Raw genomic sequence first — 24,593 nt, forward strand, 5'->3', positions numbered from 1 at the left:
AAGCCTTGCTTTGTTCAATTGGGTATTTTGCTGTGTTATAAAGTCCCTTGGTTGAATACAGATAAGAAAGCTTTGAACCTTAATAAATTAAATTGTTCCCTTTCTGATTCAGTGTTTTATAAGAAGCTGGTTGAGTTATGAACATCTGTAGGGTTTGGGTACCCAGGCATCTCTCATGTCTGTTAAAAAAGATAAGACTGTATCTTAACAAGAATTATAGAAAGTGCTAAAAGAGACTTTAAAGATGACCTAATCCCACCTTTTGGCTTCAGTGAATCTAGAAGAATCATCTTTTTCCTGGTAAATACATATTGTATTTTTTGATCTTTGTCTCTTAGTTACTATGGAAAATGAGCTTGAAAATTTCTTAGATTTCTTTCCCTGTAGTGTCTAATCTAATGGCCCTCTTTGGTATTTTAATGTTGTCTGTCATTGATGTTAGACACATTTCTTGAAGGAGGAATTTGGGCTCACTGTAAACATCTTGGGTTCTTCTAAATCAAGCTATATGATTTAGCTTGATTAGTGCATGTATTAAGTTTGTCGTACTGTGTAACAAGTTACCTCAAATTTAACAGCTTCACACAATACTTATTTATTAGTGTTTCTCTAGGTAGGTCAAAATCTGGGCATGGCATGAGGGAGTTGTCTGCTCAGGACCTCAACAAGTTGTTGGCCAACTATGTTCTTGTCCTTAGTTGGTATTCCTCTTCTAGGCTCGCCTAATTGTGGCTGAATTCACTTCTTGTGATTGTAGACCTAAGAACTAAATTTCCTTTCTAGCTGTCACCTAGGAACCACTCTCAGCCCCTTGAGACCTGCATGGCCCCTTCCATTGTCCCAAGTTAGCAATGGAGAATCTCCATTGTATTTTATCCATCTTACGCTTTAAATTCCTATTGCCAGAAAAAGCCTAGTTAGTGTCTTTTTAAGTTGCACCTGATCAAGTTAGGCCCATCAAGGAAAGTCTCTTCACCTTCTAGTCAGCTGGTTCAGGCCTTTTTATATTTGCAAAGCCCTTCACAATAGCATCTTGACTGAGCTAGAATTCTTCTGTCACAGTACTCTTCAGCTTCTTCTCCAGGCCCTATGTGAGTTCTCTTCTGGGCACTAAGAATAACTTTGAACTTTCACAGAGACCAGCTTATCTTTGCCACTCATTTGATTGGGTACAAACCTACTCGTTTGAAATATCCTTTTCTGTGGAGTCTGTCTTCTTCAGATGGAGTATTTCTGTGCTTTGCCTTGTCCAGATATATCTTTCTTCAATTATACGTATAATCTCTCTTAAAATAGAAATGGATAAATGAATTTAAACTCCTTTATTTAAAGAATACATTTTTCATGTTCTTTATAAGTGTAACAGTAAGCCTGTTGTTTAATACAGTGGAATTGTTAACATCATCTCTTTTGCTAACTTTTTGCTCTATAAGACCTAGATTGAACCTCAGCCTCTTGTGTTTTGCATTAAGGTGAAATTTATCCTAGTTTTTACCTCCACCTGGTAGAAAAGACGTAAAGAAATTTTAAAGAAGTTTTAAGACCTAGAGATTATAAGTTATCTTGGGTCACTTTAAGGTTTTGGACCTTTATTCTCCTTCATCTTAGAATGAGTCGGTAGGTGATGGTAGATGACTTCCATTCTTTTAGGGATACTTTTGTCTGTGGATATCTTTGCTCCCTTGGAGAAAATGCTTAACCACTTTGGACAGAACTTGTCTCCAAAGGTGGGAGATTAAAGGGAGGGAAGTGGTTCTTTTATACATTTCTTTTTGCATTGTTTTTAATGTGTTTATTGCTTGCTAATAATATTTGCCTTTGGACCCAGATGCTCTGTTTTTTTATGGCAACTCATAAATGGCAATCTTCAGTATCACAGAGCTTGAGAAATTAAAGTTTGGGAAACAACTTGCCAAAATTCTTGTCATGTTTTTGATCTTTTATAAAATATTACCTTTAATGTCTTGGTTCTAAAATCGCCTAATTGTTGAAAATATGTGTTTTAAGTACCAGTATTGTTACACACTGGTAATTCCTTTTGACTAATTAACCTTTGCTTCAAGATGCATCAGAGAAGTGCAAACATATACAAACACATATATGTATATATGTGTACTTATACATATGCTTGTTTGTGTGTATGCGTCCATCATATACACATAAGTATATACTTTGATACATTTTTTAAAATTTAGAAATACAACTTTTTTACCAAATTAATCTTAAAATTAAATTAAGATATTAAGAGTGTTTGTAATTATATGCCAAAACTTAATTTTCTAGGTCAGAGGGATCTAAAGGCCTTTACTACTCAAATTTTTCAAAATCTGTAGTATCTTAATTTGTAATAGATGAAATTGTATAATTATGACTGGCAGCAAAACAAAATTGGTAGTTGGAAAAAATGTTTCCAACTACCAATTTTTGTGATAAAACAATGGCTTCAAGATCATCAAATGATACACGCTGTGCTTTCAAGTACAACTCTGAATTTACTACATTGAACCATGGTCTAAATGTTCTGCATATGTTCTGTAGTTGTGCAAAAGACAGTACTTTAAATAATCAGTGATTTTTGTAAAAATATTTTAATCATTTTCTATTTCAGATAGAATTCCATATTCATATTTAGTATGAATTTTTTATTAACTGTACTTCTCTTATTACTCAGATGATATAAACTATATCAAAAGTGCATTTTCTAGATTTTTTATGAACTATTATATTATTTGTGTATTGTTTAATAGTACTATTGAAAAAAAATATTTTAACACATGTGAGATTAGAACATGGTATTCAAAATGTGCCCTGAATGTGTTGTTAGAAACAAAACAGTCTTAAGAGATTATTTAACAAAGAACAACTTCCTGTTATGAAATGAATAGACACAGTTTTCACCACCTGTCTTGTCTGGAAAAAACAGTTCAGTTCAGTTCAGTCACTCACTCATGTCCGACTCTTTGCAACCCCATGAACCACAGCACGTCAGGCCTCCCTATCCATCACCAACTCCCTAAGTCCACCCAAACCCATGTCCATCGAGTTGATGATGCCATCCAGCCGTCTCATCCTCTGTCGTCCCCTTCTCCTCCTGCCCTCAATCTTTCCCAGCATCAGGGTCTTTTCCAGTGAGTCAGCTCTTCTCATCAGGTGGCCAAAGTATTGGAGTTTCAGCTTCAACATCAGTCCTTCCAATGAACATCCAGGGCTGATCTCCTTTAGGATGGACTGGGTGAATCTCCTTGCAGTCCAAGGGACTCTTAAGAGTCTTCTCCAACACCACAGTTCAACAGCATCAATTCTTCAGCACTCAGCTTTTTTTATAGTCCAACTCTCATATCCATACATGACCACTGGAAAAACCATAGCCTTGACTAGACGGGCCTTGACTAGACGGACCTTTGTTGGCAAAGTAATGTCTCTGCTTTTTAATATGCTATCTAGGTTGGTCATAACTTTTCTTCCAAAGAGCAAGCGTCTTTTAATTTCATGGCTGCAATCACCATCTGCAGTGATTTTGGAGCCCAAAAAAATAAAGTCAGCCACTGTTTCCACTGTTTCCCCATCTATCTGCCATGAAGTAATGGGACCGAGAATAGGCGACAGGAGAATTAAAGTAAATTTCCTGTGGTGATGCTGAAAGGTAGAGATTTTGTTTTTGACAAATCTGGAAAGAAAACAGATTATTCTAATATGAAAGATATGATGCAGTTAGTCTAACTTGGGTACATTTAATTAAGGTGTTCGGCCATGTAAATTAGCTCGCATACTTTACAGTCCTGTTGCCTGTTAATTTACAACCTCTGTATCGTGATGACCTTAAGTTAGTATATTGGAATGGAGAGAATTCTTGGACTGTCAGAGAAGTGAAATTGATATCATTTTATGTCCCATATATTGTGCATTTTTAGTATCTTTTTTGGACAATATTTCAGTTTCATATAGCCTGGGGAAACTAAAGCTGGAGTTTCCTGAGGATTCAGCAAGGGAAGTGAGACACATAGCTCAAGAATCACATTAACCTACTTCCTGCTATGTCATGTTTACATGTTAAGCACATTAGCTGCAATGTAGCAGCTGAGTGAAGTGATTGCTTGGAGTCTCCAGTGGTATACTGAAGCCACTATAGACCTTTTACCCACTTACCCTTCTCTTTCAGCTTTTAGATGAGTGAAGAGAAGTTGCATCCTTTAGAGTCAATTTTACATAAGAATGACAGAATGTGAACGACAGATGAAGATAAATGAGATTGTGATGTCAGGTCATCTCATTGTCTTTAGATTGATGATGGCCTGGATTTACACAACATCAGGAAACAGAGCAACAAACAATTATTTCTGATGCCCAAATAATGGTTTAACGCTCACTCTGGGAGTTTATATTGTTCTTTGTTAGGCTGTAGCTTACATAGAGCCTTTAGAAAAGTATAGTGTTCAATCCATGGTATTTCATACATTTGTGTTGGATATTAAGGAAGAAATGATCATGTCTTCTTACCCTAGTGTTAAACAAGTTTCAGAATTGTTTAATTTTATGAATATTTTAAAATATAGTCCCTTTGGTACTTTTAGTACTGATGCTTGGTATGGCTACTTTTAGTATTGATGCTTGGTATATAACAGGCTCTCAATAATGATTACTACTATAATTATTATATCTATCCTGCAACCTAGTTTTCTTATAATAGTAAATTTGTAGAATTTTAAAAATTATTTCTCCCCTGGAGAAATGAAATACACTCCAGTATCCTGACCTGGAGAATTCCATGAACTGTATAGTTCATGGGGACACAACTGAGTGACTTTCATTTTCACTTTTTGGTAAATAACATTTGATTATGTCACCCTGCAAATAGGAGTATTTTTTTTTCTTTTAATTTGATTAAAAACATTTTTTTTAATTTATTAATTTTGTTACTTTACAATATTATATTGGTTTAATCTTCTGTTAGAGTAATAATAAAGTACATATTGTCCTTGATACACACATTCTAAAAAAATATTTTTTTTTAAGATTAGAGAGCATCTTGGACAATGTGACAGTCTAGTTATGCTTCTGATCTATTGACCCTGTTATCAAATTTCCACCCCTCATTTCTCCGTCCTTTGGTTATTACTCACCTATAGTGATGAGGAGCATGTGAACTCATGCAATAGACCACTTCATCTTTGACTCAGACTACTAGGAAACTATTCTACTGAACAAGCAGCTGTTTTTCTGCCTAAAACATCTACCTACCAGCCTGATTCTACTCCAGAATACTATAAAGAACAGTTTTTATTACCTCTTCTGTGTAGTTCTTTATTTTTGAAAACTGTATTTTTTTTTTACATTTAAATAACTTTATTAGTTTTTTTTTTAGTTGGAGGCTAATTAATTACTTTACAATATTGTAGTGGTTTTCGCCATACATTGACATGAATTAACCATGGATGTACATATGTTCCCCATACTGACCCTCCCTTCCTCCTCCCTCCACATCCCATCTCTCAGGATAATCCCAGTGCACCAGCCCTGAGCACCCTGCCTCATGCATCGAACCTGGACTGGCGATCTACTTCACATATGATAATATTACATGTTTCAATGCTATTCTCTCAAATCATCCCACCCTCGCCTTCTCCCACAGAGTCCAACAGTCTGTTCTTTACATCTATGTCTCTTTTGCTGTCTCATATATAGGATCATTGTTACCATCTTTATAAATTCCATATATATGTGTTAATATACTGTATTGGTGTTTTTCTTTCTGACTTACTTCGCTTTGTATAATAGGCTCCAGTTTCATCCACCTCATTAGAACTGATTCAAATGCATTCTTTCTAATGGCTAAGTAATATTCCATTGTGTATATGTACCACAGCTTTCTTATCCATTCATCTGCCAATGGACATCTAGGTTGCTTCCATGTCCCGGCTATTGTAAACAGTGCTGCGATGAACATTGGGGTACATGTGTCTCTTTCAATTCTGGTTTCCTCAGTGTGTCTGCCCAGCAGTGGGATTGCTGGGTCATATGGCAGTTCTATTTCCAGCTTTTTAAAGAATCTCCACACTGCTCTCCATAGTGGCTGTACTAGTTTGCATTCCCACCAACAGTGTAAGAGGGTTCCTTTTTCTCCGCACCCTCTCCAACATTTATTGTTTGTAGACTTTTTGATAGCAGCCATTCTGACTGGCGTGAGATGGTACCTCATTGTGGTTTTTATTTGCATTTCTCTGATAATAAGTGATGTTGAGCATCTTTTCATGTGTTTGTTAGCCATCTGTATGTCTTCTTTGGAGAAATAACTGTTTAGTTCTTTGGCCCATTTTTTGATTGGGTCGTTTATTTTTCTGGAATTGAGCTGCATGAGCTGCTTGTATATTTTTGAGATTAATTCTTTGTCAGTTGTTTTGTTTGCTATTATTTTCTCCCATTCTGAAGGCTGTCTTTTCACCTTGCTTATAGTTTCCTTTGTTGTGCAAAAGCTTTTAAGTTTAATTAGGTCTCATTTGTTTATTTTTGCTTTTATTTCCAATATTCTGGGGGGTGGGTCATAGAGGATCCTGCTGTGATTTATGTCAGAGAGTGTTTTGCTTATGTTTTCCTTTAGGAGTTTTATAGTTTCTGGTCTTACATTTAGATCTTTAATCCATTTTGAGTTTATTTTTGTGTATGTTGTTAGAAAGTGTTCTAGTTTCATTCTTTTACAAGTGGTTGACCAGTTTTCCCAGCACCACTTGTTAAAGAGATTATCTTTTGTCCATTGTATATTCTTGCCTCCTTATGTGTCTTATTTTTACCTTCTGCTCACAAACCAGTCTTCATGTCCTCCAGGCTTGGCATCTTGTTTTATTTCATATGATGCCTTTATTGCATCTTCAGAAATCTTACCCTTTTGTTGTAGATACCACAGTTTCAGAGAGAGAAAATAACAAGCATCCAAGTTGCAAAGCAAGATGTTAAAACTGTCACCGTTTTACAGATGACATGATATTGTATATAGAAAACCCCAAAGACTCCACCAAATAAGGTATTAGAATTAATGAATTTAGTAAATTAGCAGGATGCAATATTAATATACAAATATCTTACATTTCTATATATTAACAAAAAACTATCAGAGAAACTAAGAAAGCTCTTCCATTTACAATTGCATCAAAAATAAAATACTTAGAAATTAATTTAAACATGGAGGTGAAGACCGGTAATCTAAAAGTTATAAGATGTTAATGAAGGAAATTAAGTATGACTCAAATGGAAAGATATACTGTGCTTATCGATTAAAAGAATTAATATTTTAAAATGTCCCTACTATCCACAGCAGTCTCAGAGTCAATCCCTATCAAAATTCCAGGGGCATTTTCTATAGAACTAGCACAAATAATCCTGAAAATTTGTATGGACCCATAAAGGATAGCCAAAGCAGTCTTGTGAGAGAAGAACCAAGTAGCACATCATGCTCCCTGATTTCTAACTATACTACAAAGCTGTAGTAATCAAAACAGTATGATACTGGCACAGAAATAGACATATAGATCAACAGAGTAAAATAGAGAACCTAGATATAAACCTATGCTTATATAGTCAATTAATTATGTCAGTGGTGTCAAGAATACAGTGGGGAAAAGACAATCTCTGCAGTAAATGATGTTGGGAAAACTGGACAGCAGCATGTGAAAGGATCAAACTGTATCCCTTTCTTATACTATGTGCAAATAAAGACAAAATAGGTTAAGAAAATATAAGACCTAAAATTACAAAAGTCCTGGAAGAAAACAGTAAGTTCTTTAAGATTGGTCTTAGCAATATTTTTTGAATCTGCCTTCTGAGGCAAAGGCAATAAAAGCAAAATAAACAAATGGGACTACATCAAAATAAAAGCTTTTGCACAGTGGAAAAAAACTATCAATAAAATGAAAAGGCTACCACCTGCTGAATGGGAGAAGATATTAGCAATGATATATCCAATAAGGGAGTAATATTCAAAATGTTCAAAGAACTGATACAAGTCAACATCAGTAAACAACTCAGTTAAAAACTGAGCAAAGAATACACATTTTTCCAAAGTGGACACAGATGACCAACAGACACATGAAATGATGCTCAACATCATAGTCATCAGGGAACTGCAAATTAAAGCCACAATGAGATATTACCTTATACATGTCAGAATGCTATTATAAAGAAGATAACAAGTATTAGCAAAGATTAAGTAGAACTGCCATATTACTCAGAAATTCCACTTCTTAGTATTTATTTGAGAAACAAAAACACTAATACAAGAAGAGATATGCATCCCAGTGCTTATTGCAGCATTATTTATAATAGCCAAGGTAAGGAAGCAACGTAAGTGCTCAATGATAAATGAGTGGATAAAGAAGACATGAGATAAAGATAATGTATACACATATGCATAGGGGCTTCCTAGCTTGTCTCAGTGGTAAAGAATCCACCTGCCAGTGTAGGAGATGGGGGTTTGATCCCTCAGTCGGGAAGTTAACCTGGAGTAGGAAATGGCAACTCATCCAGTATTTTTGCCTGGAAAATTCTGTGGACAGAGGAGCCTGGTAGGCCATAGTTCTTGAAGTCACAAAGAGTCAGTCATGACTGAGCACGCATGTGTGCATATATATATATACATGGAATATTACTAAGCCATAAAAAATTATAATCTTGCCACTTGGGACAACTTGGATGAACCTTGAGTGTGTTGTGGTAAATGAAAAAAGTCAGAAAGCTAAATACTGTATTTCACTTACATGTGAAATTTAAAAAGCATAACAAATGAACAGACTTAACAAAACAAGCAGACTCATAGATACAAAGAATAAGCTAGTGGTTGCTAGAGTAGAGGGGAGTGAGGGAATAGGTAAAATAAGTGAAGAGGATTAAGGGTTATAAACTTCCAGGTATAAGATAAGTAAGTCATAGAGATATAATTGTACAGCATAGGAAATATAGTCAATAACATTGTTATAACTTTGTGAAGTGACATTAAATAGATTTACTATGATGATCATTACATAATGTACAAAAATGTCAAATCACTATTTTGTATACCTGAGGCTAATTTAATATGGAAGTCAGTTATACTTCAATAAAAATGGAGTAAATAACTGATAGACACAACATGAGTGAAATTCAAGTATATTTCTCTAAGTAAAAGAAAGTAGAAAAGATTACATATTGTATTATTCCTTTTGTCTGAAATTTCTGGAGAAGTCAAACCTGTAAAAATAAAAAGCAGACTATTGTCTGATGCTAACCCTTGGAGAGCAAGAGCAAACCAGTCAGTCCTAAAGTCAGCCCTGAATATTCATTGGAAGGACTAGTGCTGAAGCTGAAGCTCCAGTACTTTGGCCACCTGATATAAAGAGCTGAGTCATTGGAAAAGACCCTGATGCTGGGAAAGATTGAGGGCAACAGGAGAAGGGGACGACAGAGGATGAGCTGGTTGGATGGCCTCACTGACTTAATGGACATGAGTTTGAGCAAACTCTGGGAGATAGTGAAGGACAGGGAAGCCTAATGTACTGCAGTCCGTGGGGTCAAAAAAAGTTGAACATGACTTAGCAACTGAACAACAACAGGCGTAGGAGAGGAGATTGATGCAAAGCTGCTAAGGGAAATTTTCCAGATGATGAAAATATTGTAAAACTAGATTTTGTTGATGGTTGTACTACAAATATTGAATGTACACTTTAAATGAGTATATTTTATGGTACGTAAATTATATCTCAAAATGAAATGAGCCTATTTAGGAGAAGGAAAAAAAAAGAAATGAGACTGATACAAAGAGATCTTGATTTCTAGCTCAAGCTCTATTGCTATCAAACAGTGTATTCTTTGAAATTATTTAGCCTCTCTGGACCTCTATTTCTGTACCTGTCAAAGATGTACTACACAATCCATGATATATCTTTAAGGTGCTCATTTCTTTTATTTTGTGACACAGAAATAGATAGTAATAGAGATTCCAAATGCTGCATTAAAGGTAGATATTTACCAAACAAATTTCTGGAGTTTTTGTTTTGGTTTTTGAGGTTTTATGCTTTTTTTTTTAAGTTTTTTTTTTTTTTTGGTATTACCTTTTCAAATGTTCTTGTTTTTGAAAAGTTCCTTTCTTTATACAGGTTATAAAGTAAGCAAATATCATCCAGGTGCAAAAGTGACTTTTCTTTTTAACCACTTGATTGTCAGAAAATGGGGGGGGGAGCCATAAATCAGCCTTAAAGGTACTATTGTGAAATAGAAAACTTAGCTGACAGTTGAAAAACACCTTAACTTCTTCCCTGAAAATTTATTACTCTTTAAAAAAGGAAAACTTGTTGAGCTGCATATTTTCTCTTTTCATTATTGTCTGTTCAGCCTGTAATATTTTGGTCTATTTACTATGCTGTTTAAAACCTTCTATTAATGTAAAAATAATTCTGAGTTACACCAGAAATGTCTGACTATGATTATTTAGAATTGAGTCATTTTTAAAGTTGAAAAATCTTCTCTTGGATTATTAATACCTATAGAATCTCCTGCTTGGAAACTAATGTTAAGTGTAGCCAAGAACTAAATCTGAAGCCATTTTTTTTACTATTTTAAAGTCAAATAGAAGAGTTACTTTGGTGGTTATTTTTAAAGTGCTTATAGAGGGTTAACAGTAATATTCCATATTTTGGTCTGGCATTATATTTTCTGTATGTGTTTGTTTGTTTGGAAGTGGTGTGCAAAAGTATCAGATGGGGCATATGAGAAAATTCAGTTCTTAAGATATGTGCCATCTAATTTGAAATACAGGTAAATTTTGAAGTATTATAAAACATGAACAGCATAAACTTTGTATGCAATAATTATTGGTGTATGCATTAGAGTAAATTTGAAAAATGGATTTTAGATCTCATACTTTGGTCTCTATTATCATCTGTGTTCTATATTTGACAATAAATTTGATACTGCAATTACTCTTTTTGAACACCAGATGGTGATGCTCACCTGAAATGTTTCCTGCATGTAGGGTGTATTGCTTTCATTTATTTTAGTCATCAATTGCATTTTAATTTATTCATTTATTTTACCTATTAATTGGAGTATAGTTGATTTAAAGTATTATGTTAGTTTCAGGTGTACAGTGTAGTGATACAATATTTTTACAATTTATCCTCCATTAAAAATTATCAGAATATAATGGTTATAATCCTCAGTACTATACAATATATTTTTGTTGTTTATCTATTTTGTGCATAGTAGTTTGTATTTCTTAATCCAGTCATGGCATCCGGTCCCATCACTTCATGGAAAGTAGGTGGGGAAACAATGGAAACAGTGATAGGCTTTATTTTTGGGGGCTCCAAAATCACTGCAAATGGTGACTACAGCCATGAAATTAAAAGACGCTTGCTCCTTGTAAGGAAAGCTATGACCAACCTAGACAAGCATATTAAAAAGCAGAGATATTACTTTGCCAACAAAGGTCCAACTAGTCAGAGCTATGGTTTTTCCAGTTGTCACGTATGGATGTGAGAGTTGGACTGTAAAGAAAACTGAGCGCCAAAGAATTGATGCTTTTGAACTGAGGTGTTGGAGAAGACTCTTGAGAGTCCCTTGAACTGCAAGAGGATCCAACCAGTCCATCCTAATGATCAGTCCTGGGTGTTTATTGGAAGGACTGATGTTGAAGCTGAAACTCCAATACTTTGGCCACCTGATGTGAAGAGCTGACTCACTAGAAAAGATCCTGATGCTGGGAAAGATTGAAGGCGGGAGGAAAAGGGGATAACAGAGGATGAGATTGTTGGATGGCATCACCAACTCTATGAACATGAGTTTGAATAAGCTCTGGGAGTTGGTGATGGACAGGGAAGCCTGGCATGCTGCAGTCGATGGGGTCACAAAGAGTCGGACATGACTGAGTGACTGAACTGAACTCTTCTGAGTTTGTATTTCTTAATCCTGTACAAACATACTCCCTCTCCTCTTCTCTTTCCCCACTGGTAACCACTGGTTTGTTTTCTGTATATGTGAATGTGTTGCTGCTTTGCTATATAAATTCATTTGTATTGTTTTTTAGATTACAATTATAACTGGTATCATAACAGTCTTTATCTCTGTCTTATTTAATTTAATATAAATAGCTCATACAATTCAATATCAAAAAAACAAACAACCCAAATAAAAAGTGGGAAGAAGACCTGAATAGACATTTTTCCAAAGAAGACACACAGATGGCTAACAGACACTTGAAAAGATGTTCAACATTACTAATTATTAGAGAAATGTGAATAAAAACCATAATGAGATATCATCTCACACTTTTCAAAACGGCTATCATCAAAAAGTTTACAAACAATAAATGTTGGAGAGGATGTGGAGAAAAGGGAACCCTTACACCGATTTTTAGAATGTAAATTGTAGTCACTATGGAAAACAATATAGAAATTCCTCAAAAAAATCTAAGAATAGAGTTACTGTATGATCCAGCAAGCAATCCCACTCCTGGATATATATCCTAAAAAATCCTCACAAACTCGATTTCCAAGAAGATGCATGCATCCCAGTATTCATATTATTCAAGATATGAAACTATTTACAACAGCCAAGATATGAAAATAACCTGTGTCCATAAATGGATGAATAAAGAAGATGTGGTATATATATATATATACACACAATGGATATTACTTGGGATCTGCTGCTGTTAGAGGCTTATCCTCTGCAGCTGAAAAATGAACAGCTTAAAGGAATGAGTGGAGAATTGGTTTTGCTTTGAAAAGTAGTTGAAGGCTTCCCTGTGGCTCAGTGGTAAAGAACCCATCTGCCAAGTGCAGGAGACATGGCTTCAATCCCTGGTCCAGGGAGATCCCTTGTGCCATGGATCAGTTAAGCTCATGCACCACAACTACTGAGCCTGTGCTTTAGAGCCTGAGAGCCAGAACTCCTGAGCCCATGTGCTGCCCACAACTCCTGAGCCCTTGTGATGCAACTACTGAAGCCCACATGCCCTAGAGCCCATGCGCCCCAACAGGAGAAGCCACAATGAGAAGCCAGTGCACCACAGCTAGAGGAGCCTCCACTAGCTGCAACTAAAGAAAAGCCCACGCAGCAGCGAAAACCCAGCCCAGCCAAAAGTAAATAAAAAAAAATAGTGGTTGAAATTTTTGTCTCTTCTTCTGTATAGCTTACTTAACAGTGATTTATGTTTAACTGCAGGTATGTAAGTTTGGGTTTGAGGGAGTTGAGAACCTTCAGAAAATGGGAATTTGAACAGTGTAGCGAGAACAGTCATTAGGCATATACTGTGTGGCAGGCATGTGCTGTGTAATTTGCATATATTATCTAAGTGATTCTAGTTCAATGTAAGCAATCTATATTTTACCCAGTACCAGTGTATTGCTTTGGAGAAGGAAATGGCAACCCACTCCAGTATTCTTGCCTGGAGAATCCCGTGGACAGAGGAGCCTGGTGGACTGCAGTCCATGGGGTCGCAAAGAGTCAGACATGACTGAAGGGACTTAACACACAGTGTATTCCTTAACTTGAGAAATTGCAGGATTAGTAGTGTGTTCTCTCTCTTAAGAACTATGGTATACCATCCATTTAGTATCCTTATTCTAGTGAAGTTATCGATCTTTGTCTTTTTTTAATAAAAAATTTCTTATATAGTTAAATATATCCTTATCATATGTATAGCAACTCTAATCCTAATTGTTTGTCCAACAGAAATTAAAATATTTGTCCACACGAAGACCTATAAGTTAAACTTTTTAAAGCAGCTTTGTTTGCAATCACCCAAATAGCCCCAAATGTCTATCAGCTGATGAATGGATAAAGAACTTATGATATGTTCCTACAGTGAAGTACTGTTTAGCTATAAAAAGACATAAACTGATGTGTGCAACAAGATGAATGAAATCTTAGAATTGTCATGCTAGATAAAAGAAGTCAGACAGGCTACACAATGTCCCATTCATGGGACAGTGTGCAAAAGGCAGGATGACAGGATCAAAAATTGGATTTGATAGTTGGAGGGAAGCGCCATGGACCACAGAGGGCAATGAGGAAACTTTCTGGAATGATGGAAGTTTATATTTTGGTTATATGTATTTTGTAGTTTGTATTTTGGGTATACTGATGATCATCAGACTGTATGTGTTGGTCAAAATGTTTCTGTCTATAAAACTAAAAATAGAGAATTTTACACAATTTAAAGTGAATTTCAATAAATGTGACCATTAAACACATTTGGTGGGGGCGGGAAACACGTTTTAATTGTAAATGCAAAGGGAGAAAGGTCAACTTTATTTCAGCAACAATTTCTTCCCAGTAAGTAGTACTTTTTGGAGGTAAAGCCTCACACATCCTGGTTCTTTTCCTAGCATTTATCTTCTGATAACCCATTTATGCAGACCTTCCTTTGTCAATGCCTCAGTAAGCTCAGAACTACCTCAGCAGATTTTGCTTTCAGACATTGCTACCCAGCTTTGAGGGCAGAAGTAGGTGTTAGAATTTTAGTGCTGGGACAATTAGAGAATTTGGTTTTCTTAACAAAAATTTGGCAAACGATAAATGTTTTAGAGAAGTTATTAAATACCAAAGTCAGTTAACTTGTTACACATGTATCATGGACAGTTTTTAATCTAGTTTTTATTGTAATAAAGTGTAACTAAAATTATGAAATTATACTTTTCCTTTCTTATTTTTTTTAAACGCTAGATTATACTCTTGTCTCCCGGAGGGGACAGTGCAAGTGAATCAGATCAGTGCTTTGGATCAGTCATCATATTGCATATCAAGTAATAGTGTTTACCTTCCAGTAACCTTTTAATCTCTTATGCCAATAAAATTTATGGTCCAGAGGTTACATGTTTGATGACAGACTTATTTAATTATATTTTGGTAAGGAGAAAAGATGTATAAGTCAATCATAATACTCATACCTTTTGGAAATCTTGATTCTCAAACTTCTTTTGTATTAAAGTACAAAGAAGGGGTTATGATCTAATAAAAACAAGAGGTAGTATAGTTTATGTAAGTAGACATGTGAGGGATATTAAATGTTAATGTGTGGGGCAGGTAAGCAAAATTATATTTTTAAGCACATTTTAGCATACTTTTGAGTTTAAGAGATTTAAGAGTGCTTCTTTGTTAATCCTTTATTTTCAGGCTTAATGATGTACTCATTTCCTCCTCTGGATAAAATGTAGGTGTGCTCTTTCAAAGGCCAGTGGAAGGCTGATATTTTATTGAGTGCAGCGACTTTATGAGGTTGGTGCTGTTATTGTCCCCAGTTTATAGTTGAGGAAACTATTACTTTAAAAGATTTAAGTAAATTGCCTGCTTTGCTGGAGCTGACAGTTTAACAAATTCACACAATTTCAAAACTCACACTCTGAACCACTAACTAAATTAATTCTTAAATTCTGTATCAGACTTAATGTCTTTGAATTGTTTGCTTATTTAATACTTTGAGCAGCTTCTGCATTTGCCTTTATTTACCTGAATTCAGTCTCTGGTATTTGCATCATATGATGACTGGTAGTGCTGCGTGTGTGTGTGTGTTCTCTCTCACAAAAACCATGGGATAACATCAGCTAGTGTAGTACCTTCTGTCCCAGTTTGAGTGAGTCGCCAATTTTCACTTAAAAGAGAGAGGGAAAGGAAAAGAGAAAAGAAGACAAAAGAAAACAGGGAGGGAGAAGTGGAGTTTGCATTTGTTGTTATTGTTGTAATTATGTTTTGTTTATTTGAGTTAGTTGATTATAATTGAAAAAGTAAATATTTGCGAGTAGGTGATAATTTGCCTTTATTCTTGAAGGAAATTTTAACTGAAGACTTAAGCCAATTAGATATAGAATAAGCTAAGAAGAGATTGAAAAACTCCTGTGCTGATTGCATGTTTTTTATACATTAAGTTTTATTGGAACACAGCCACACTCATTACTTGTTTGGCTGGCAGTCTGAAAATATTTATTGTCTGACCCTTGAAGAAAACCCCTGAACAAATTTTGGGACCAAAACTGTTCAGATAAACTATTTATGGCTTGGATTGTCATACAATATATACTTATTGAGCATCTTTTATGTGCCAGGTCACGTGCTAAGTGATGTAGAGGCAAAACCAATGTTCTACAACGTGTTTGACTCTCACTTTTATTACTAATTATAACACCAGTTGCAGAAAGCTGATAGGAGTTACTAGAGCTATGAAATACTCATAAGACAGATCTAATTTCTGAAGCAGTAATAATACTGCATCTCTTAGGCAATAGCCTTATCAGTTATGATACCATAGATACTTCAATTCCTTTTCTCTGGTTTTCCTGATTCTCTTCTAGGCTACTCAGTTGTTTACACACACACACACACACACACACACACACACAATTTATTACCATATAGTTTACTTACAGTGTTTATTGCTGTCTATCTCCTCTTGTCCCAGAGTTAACTCCATAAAGGCGAGGATTTCTGTTCTGTTTACTGATGTATTCAAGTACCTGAAAGACATAGTAAGCAGTTAGCATGAAACAGACCTGCCTTACATACTCTTCTTAATAGCTATATTAGCTTACTTGGAAAGCATCAGTGTTTTCATGTCCACTATAATTTTTTTGATTGAAATTAAAAAAAATTTGCAGGGCTAAATTGTGTATCTTTTTGTTTTATATATTCTTTAAAAGTTAGATAACTGTTGAGTAAAAGTTTTGTGTAATTGAGTAAAATTATTTATTGAAAAGAAAAGTGCACACTTATGTGCACAATTAAAACTTATGTTAACTGTTCTGATAACCTTGAGGAAGTAATGTGGTTGCATGTTTAATTACTGTTAAAATAATAAGAATAATTTCTCATAAAACTTCTTTTTCTCTTAGTTACATTTGTAAGTATGTTTTGCTGATAGTTGATTACTCTGCCTGCATAGTTTGCAAAATTAGTAAGGAGAGCGGTATTCTGAAGCCAAGTTTCCATGAGTTGGTATTTCACATTCACTTTTGTGACCTGAACCTGTATTCCTTCAGACAGTGAGAAAAGCCAAATGTTCTCATAAGCAGTGAGGATTTTCTTCATGGAAAACAAAGACGTAAAAGTGTATTCCAGATAAAAGTATAATGTGTATATGGAATACTATAGGTAAATCTACCTATATAAATATGAATAAATACTTTTAAGCATTTCATTGTAGGATTTTTTCTTGGTATTATTTTTAAGGTAAAAATTAAAATAAAAAGTGAATATATGAAGGGAATCAGAAAAATCCAGAAATACGATTAATTGAGCAGGCAACAGCATCTGTAATTCTAATGACCCTGTAAAGTAGTATTTCTGTTTACTTTATGGAGATGAGAAAATTGATGTTCAGGGAGATTAATAGCTTGCCATGGTTCAAGAACTAATAAATAATAAAGGCAGTATTGTACGGCAGGGCTTTCTGTCTCTGAATACCTTATTCTTTATCCTATAGCATGTCAGTTTCTCCTATATTATCATGATGTACCTTCCGAATGTTGATACTTCATTTAAAAATTTTACATTTTGTACATTTGCACTCTATACTTTTAAAATTCAAGTTTTCATAACACAATATGCTTCTAAATAACCTGGAAAGGGTGTTCCATGAAAGGAAATGGTTTCCTAATTTCAGGGAGTGGTGCATGGAGGAAATAAATGCCTCCTTGTCTTTCATTTTAAAATTAAAGCCATTGCTTTCCAATTTTCAGCTGACATATATTCTTCCATTTTACCTCTCTCATCTCATTAGCATACTAGGCATTATATAGCCACATATACACATGCACATGATCACAGTATGATTTCAAAATACTTTATTTAAAATATTTAATATTTCAAAAGTTTTTAATTGAAAGTACTGTGTATAAGAACATTGACCAAAGACATCTTTATTATATAAACTGAAGGCTGAAGAAAGTGGGATGTTATATGGTACTTTTTATGACTGTAGTGTATATTGTTCATATCATTAACTGGAATTACCAAGACATTGAGATAACATAATTCTGTAGCCCTTTATATAAAATTCACTTCTACTTTTACTAAATTCAGATGTTTAGTTGTTTTAAAAATAAATACTTCAGTTCATTTAGTGAGTTTTCCATTTTTAAAGCATAAGAAATAATGTATTGTTTTCACTGAGACTTGAGGGTATATGACCTATGAACCCTTGTAATCTGGTTTAGTATAAAATTTGATGTTATCTTGTAACATAGACATCTACATTCTCAAATAGCTCTCAGATTTTACACTGAAAGGGCTTATTAAACTTTTTACTTGATGAAAGGCTGAGAAATCAAAGGGAAGTGGAGAAATTAGTATTTCTGATAATGGTTATACATTCAAATCTTGTGGTGGCATATGGAAAAGAATCTTAGTCTTGAAAATTTGGGAAATTTAGGTTTTAATACTATATTTAATTCTCTAACTTTCAAATGACTCCTTAGAGCTGCCTCCCATTTCTGCCTCTTTTTCATCACAAATTTAACTTTTCCCCTTGTAGAGTAGATCATAAAACCAAAAAAGAGTGAAAGGTTAATTATAATAGTGTAGTGAAATTATTTTGTATGTATTTAAACATTAATGTGTGTATGAGTGTGCACTTAGTTGCTTAGTCATGTCTGATTCTTTGTGACCCCATGGACCGTAGCCTGCCAGGTTCCTCTGTCCATGGGATTTCCCAGGCAAGAATACTGGAATGGGTTGCCATTTCCTTCTCGAGGGGATTTTCCTGACCCAGGGCTTGAACCCAAGTCTTCTGTGTCTCCTGCATTGGCAGGCAGATTCTTTACCCATTGAGCCATTGAACCAAATATGAGACATTTAAACATTATTTAAATGTTAATTCTTATTATACTAATAATGATTGCAATGATAGAGGACCTTATGGATACTATTTATTAATACCAAGGATTGCCTTAAACTAGTATCTGTTGAATGAGTATATGGCTGAATGATTGTATGAATTTAGAGCTCTGGGCTCCAGAATTATTTAAAACCTCCCTTTGGATGGATCATCCTTCTCCTTGGTTTAGAAAATATTATTTTAAAAGACAGCTTAATTATTTTTTTTTTTTAGTTATTTTGTATAAATGCCAAAGAGAAACCATAGAGTCCTCCTAAAGACAAATAAGGAGGTAAAGAAAAACCAAAAAAAATTGATGAGCTAAATTGTCAATTTCTGTTTGTTTTCTGTGTTCCTCAGTTCATTGAAATTAAAATTCAGGTATGGAGGCAGTCCTCTTGAGGTTTTTGTTTGAGTCTGTCAAATTCGTTCTTTCCATATCAGACAGTAATACTGCTCAAGATAATTCTTGATTTAAGGATTTTTTTTTTGTATTTCATATTTGTCTATTTATCAGTTAAGTCATATGAAACTTCATTATTTCCATCATTCAGATCTCAGTTTCTTTCCCATCAGAGAAATAGTAGTAAGGAATCATTTTGTGTAAACAGTTGGCTGCAAGTACAAAGATAGAAACTTAAATACAGAATAGTAAATTTGTTTGTATTCTTCTTTATCTGATTCCGAAGCATTAACATTTTTTCTTCTGGTACCAGTGTTTTTAAGAGTCTTCAAAAGTGTCCCTGGGGCACAGAAATTCTGGTTAAATATTTCCATGTGCTTTATTTTCTTGATATTTTAATTTTGCAGAATGAATTTGCCATTTACTTTTGATGAAGTTAATATCTATATAGTATCTTTAGATTATTATTTCCTTGATTTAGAAGATAATTTGAATGTTAGAATTTTTTAAATACATGTACATAGATGGCCATTAGTAATCAGGTTTGGTTTGCAACTAATCTACTGTAATTTAGTTATCAGGAGCTAGTGGGGAGTCATTCACATATTTGTATTTCCTGTGTCATGTATTTACAAATATTTGATGGTCTTCATTGGCTTTTTTCTCTGATGTGTTTTGAACTTCAAAGAATGAAGGCACTATATACTTATCTCTCTGTATGTGCGTTTTCTTGTGTTTTTATTGGTTTTAAGTAATCTACTATACATGTACATTTAAAAATGATAGTCCTTCCAAAAGCTTTGCTTGGGATCTTTGCTGGGAGGATGATTTAGAGGGATGAAGAGGGTCACTTGCTTTACTGTTTATCATTTTCCCAGACAAATCCATGGAGACAGGCTGCTGATAGGATAGGAGAAAAACAACAAAAACAAATACAGTGCTTTGGCCTGGAACTGAATTGTATTATCTGTACTGTCAGCTAGAGTCTTTGCTCACTTACCCAGACAATCTCTACAGGGATTAAAACATCCCCCTGCATTAGTAATAGCCTTTAGTATGCTGCAGCCTCATATCCAGTTAAAAATAAATCAAGCTATAACAGTTTTTAATAGCTTGCAAAATCCTCACTAGTTCAGCCTTTGAGGAGAGTGATTATGCTGAATAATCAAACAGGAGTGTCAGTAATTAAATTGCTAATTACCTGTATTTCATTTTTAGTTTCCATATATATCTCCTCACAACCCCCGCTTTGAGCCTGATTCGGAAGGTTGACATTTTGTCATCTTTGTCAAAGTTAAGAAGAAAAACATGAGCCCTTACAGTTATGGGTACACTAGTAATTCAAGACTATTTTCAGTACATTTCTCTTATTTTTTAAATTTTAAGAATTTTGACTCTATAAGAAAGTTTAGAGGGAGAGATTTATAGAAACAAACAAGAAGAAAAACTTCAAAAGATGCTGTAAACCAAACAGAAACTATTAGTACCAGATTCTGTATCAATGTCTGAGCTATCCAGAAGCTGATTATCTATTCTTTTCCTCTAAAATTTTTAATAATGGGGATTTTGTAATCTTCTCTAGCAGTGAATCTCAACCTGGTGATCCCTACTCACCCCACCCCTTGGACATTTGACAATGTCCGAAGACATTTTTGGTTGTTGCAAGTAGAGTGATGATATTGACATCCAGTAGATAGAGAGCAGGGCTGCTGCTGAACATCCTATAATGTACAAGGGAGTTTCCATAACAAATATTATCTAGCTGAAAAGTCAGTCATGTTGAGGTAGAAAAATCTTGCTCTCAAGCATGAATTTTTATCCTGATGGCAATTTTCCGAAATGAAGAACCACACTGATACTTAGAATGTTTTATAGGGAGATTTCGTTTGATTTGTTTGAATTACTAAGAAGAGAGAAAACAGAGTTTAGATGTTGATTTGGGGACTTATGGACATGGTAAATATAAACATTCTTTGAAAAATGTTCATGGAGACAATATGGTGATCTCATGATACAGAGGAATGAAAATCTTATCATAGAAAGGTGAGAAATTTTGTGTAACTTTTTACCTTCACAAATATAAAAAGAAACTTCTACTTTGTAGGAGATGAGATTGTAAAGAATTTTTTCTGTATTGATGCTTAAATCATTTGATTAAAAAAATAATAATATGTAAAATTAATTCTCTTAGAATATTCAGCAGCCTAAAGCTTTGAATTTACTTCATAGTTGAGACTGTGGGTAATTTATTTAATGTCTAAGCCTCAGTTAACACATCTGGAAGTCATGTGGTTATTTTATACTTGTCACATGGATGTTTGCTAATTTGTACTGACCCTAAACTTTTCTCAGATGAATTAAAAGAATTGTCCAGTCTTTACCTAATTGATTGTTGCTTGCAGTGTAAGAAGTAGGCATTTCCTTGTTCATTCCACCTGTGTAGCTATTGTACCTCCATTCATTTTTATCATTATCTACTAAATCACAGTAAGTTGCAGTAGTAGGAAGTATATGTAAACCACACACGTATAAACACAAACACACCTAGTAACTTAGTGGTAGGGAAGTTAGAGACTGACAAAAAGTATTTGTATTGCCTCCCAGAGATCTAGGTTTTTGAAACCTGGCCTGTTTCCAGGGCATTCCTATTACAGCTGTAGAGGTTTGTGGCAGTACTACATAGAGAAGAGCATATAGCCTCTTAAGAGATTTAATAATATTCCATCCATTGTATGTCGCCAACATACACTGGGGACTAAATGTAAGTGATCTTCTTAATGCCACAATATGTAAAAAACTACAGTTGATCTTGTTTTTAAGTAGTTGTATTGTTTGCCATACTTCCCATGCTCCATTAACTGAATACATTTTATGAAAGTTATGCTTACTGTAGAGGGTGAAAAAAATGCAAATTGAGTTACAAATCACATCAGGTCACTTGCCTTTGTTTCATGTTTAAGATGTTGTCTCTTTCATGAAGATATGCAGGAGATCTGCATTCTATCACCACCAAAACTGTTCATAGGATTTTGGTTTTGTTTTGTTTCTTTAAATTAAGGGACCAGCCAGAGCTGTGAAGTTAGCATAGAGAAAAAATGGTATCTCAGTTAGAGGTGAAAAATGACATTTGATGATTTCTTCAAGATTGTAATGTATAAAATAAAGTGTTTCACTGATAACAGAAAGCAAAGTAATAAATATCTTCTTATCCTGTATTCTATGTATATTTGAGTTACTCTTTCACCTTAAAGACTATTTTAGATGATATTTTGATATCCTGTAATATAGATCTAAAAGATCTAAAGTGTTTAGAAAGACCTGTATGCTGATATCTTGCTCCTGCCTCTGTATCCCAATTGTGTCTTCCTCACCTCATTTTTATTAGTCTCTTTCTTCTTCCAATGCTGTTTTTAATGCAAGCAAATATGCATATATTTTGCTTCTTACACCCATGTCTCCCACAGTTCAGGTCAATTCAGTCACTCAGTCGTGTGCGACTCTTTGCGACCTCATTGACTGCACTATGTCAGGCTTCCCCATCCATCACCAACTCCCGGAGCGTGCTCAAACTCATGTCCATCAAATTGGTGATGCCATCCAACCATCTCATCCTCTGTACTCCCCTCTCCACCTGACTTCAATCTTTCCCAGCATCAGGGTCTTTTCTGATGAGTCAATTCTTCACATCCAGTAGTCAAAATATTAGAGTTTCAGCTTCAGCATCAGTCCTTCCAATGAATATTCAGGACTGATTTCCTTTAGGATGGACTGGTTGGATCTTCTTGTAGTCCAAGGGACTCTCGAGAGTCTTCTCCAACACCACAGTTCAAAAGCATAAAGTCTACACTGAGCTTTCTTTATGGTCCAACTTTCACATCTGCACATGACTACTGGAAAAACCATAGTTTTAACTATATGGACCTTTGTCAGCAAAGTAATGTCTTTGGTTTTTAATATTCTGTCTAGGTTTGTCATAGCTTTTCATCCAGGGAACAAGTGACTTTTAATTTCATGGCTGCAGTCACCATCTGCAGTGATTTTGGAGCCCAAGAAAGTATTTTCTCACTGTTTTCACTGTTTCCCAATCTATTTGCCATGAAGTGATGGGACCAGGTGCCGTGATCTTCGTTTTTTGAATGTTGGATTTTAAGCCAGCTTTTTCACTCTCCTCTTTTAGAGGCTCTTTAGTTCCTCTTCACTTTCTGCCATAAAGATGGTGTCATCTGCATATCTGAGGTTATTGATATTTCTCCCGGCAATCTTGATTCCAGCTTGTGCTTCATCTAGCCCGGCATTTCACATGATGTACTCTGCATATAAGTTAAATAAACAGGGTGACTCTATACAGTCTTGACATACGCCTTTCCCAATTTGAAACCACTCCATTGTTCGTTGTCTGGTTCTAACTGTTGCTTCTTGACCTGCATACATAATTCTCAGGAGATAGGGAAAGAAAGAAAGAAACTGAAGTTGCTCAGTCGTGTCTGACTCTTTGCGACCCCATGGACTATAGCCCACCATTTTCCTTCTCCAGGAGATCTTCCTGACCCAGGGATTGAACCTGGGTCTCCCACATTGTAGGCAGATGCTTTACCATCTGAGCCACCAGGAAGTCCAAAGTAAAGTCGCGTCCAACTTTTTGCGACCCTATGAACTGTAGACCCCTACGCTCCTCCGTCCATGGGATTTTCCAGACAAGAGTACTGGAGTGGGTTGCCATTTCCTTCTCCAGAGGATCTTCCTGACCCAGGGATCAAACCTGGGTCTCCCACATTGTCAGCAGATGCTTTACCGTCTGAGCTACCAGACAGTAAAGTAGTCTGGTATTCCCATTTCTTGAAGAATTTTTCACAGTTTGTTGTGATCCACACAGTCAAAGGCTTTAGCATAGTCAATAAAGCATAAGTAGATATGTCTCCCACAAATACACGAAATGTAGAAAAATGCATACTGTTCAGTCCTTTGCTTTTTTCTTTTAGCTTTGTATCTTGGAGATCTTTCCTTATCAGTCTATGGTTATTTTCCTATGCTTTTGCAAATACACAGACACAATTACATACAAATAGTCCCCTACTGATGGACATTTAGGCTGTTGCCAGTCTTTTACCATAACTAACAGTTCCCCTGGAGAAGGAAATGGCAACCCACTCTAGTATTCTTGCCTGGAAAATTCCATAGACAGAGAAGCTTGGTGAGCTACAGTCCATGGGGTCGCAAACGACTAACACTTTTACTTTCTTTTTCAACAGTACTTCAAAGAATAACCTTCTCCAAGAATTATTTTGTACTTATACACATTTGTTATAAAGTGGAATTTTCTGTCTCTATTGATTGGCTTTCTACTATAAGGAAGAATGTTCC

General features: G+C 35.0%; 1 protein-coding gene across 4 annotated transcripts in view; it reads left to right on the forward strand.

Moving 5' to 3' along the window:
• AFG2A (AAA ATPase AFG2A) overlaps nt 1-24,593 on the forward strand; it is a 328,990-nt gene that overhangs the window by 112,396 nt on the left and 192,001 nt on the right. Inside the window, exon 15 of one of the 4 annotated variants that reach the window (XM_081544861.1) lies at nt 15,139-15,620. The exons of the other annotated variants lie outside the window; for them this stretch is intronic. Within the exon in view, the coding sequence (XP_081400987.1) occupies nt 15,139-15,144 (6 nt within the window). The 3' untranslated portion in view covers nt 15,145-15,620. Of the gene's footprint in view, nt 1-15,138; nt 15,621-24,593 lie in introns of those variants that run through there. 4 annotated transcript variants of the gene reach the window in all.

This window comes from Giraffa tippelskirchi, chromosome 11, assembly GCF_054371585.1.
Source record: "Giraffa tippelskirchi isolate mGirTip1 chromosome 11, T2T-mGirTip1v1.2.pri, whole genome shotgun sequence".
NCBI classification, from domain to species: Eukaryota; Metazoa; Chordata; class Mammalia; order Artiodactyla; family Giraffidae; genus Giraffa; species Giraffa tippelskirchi.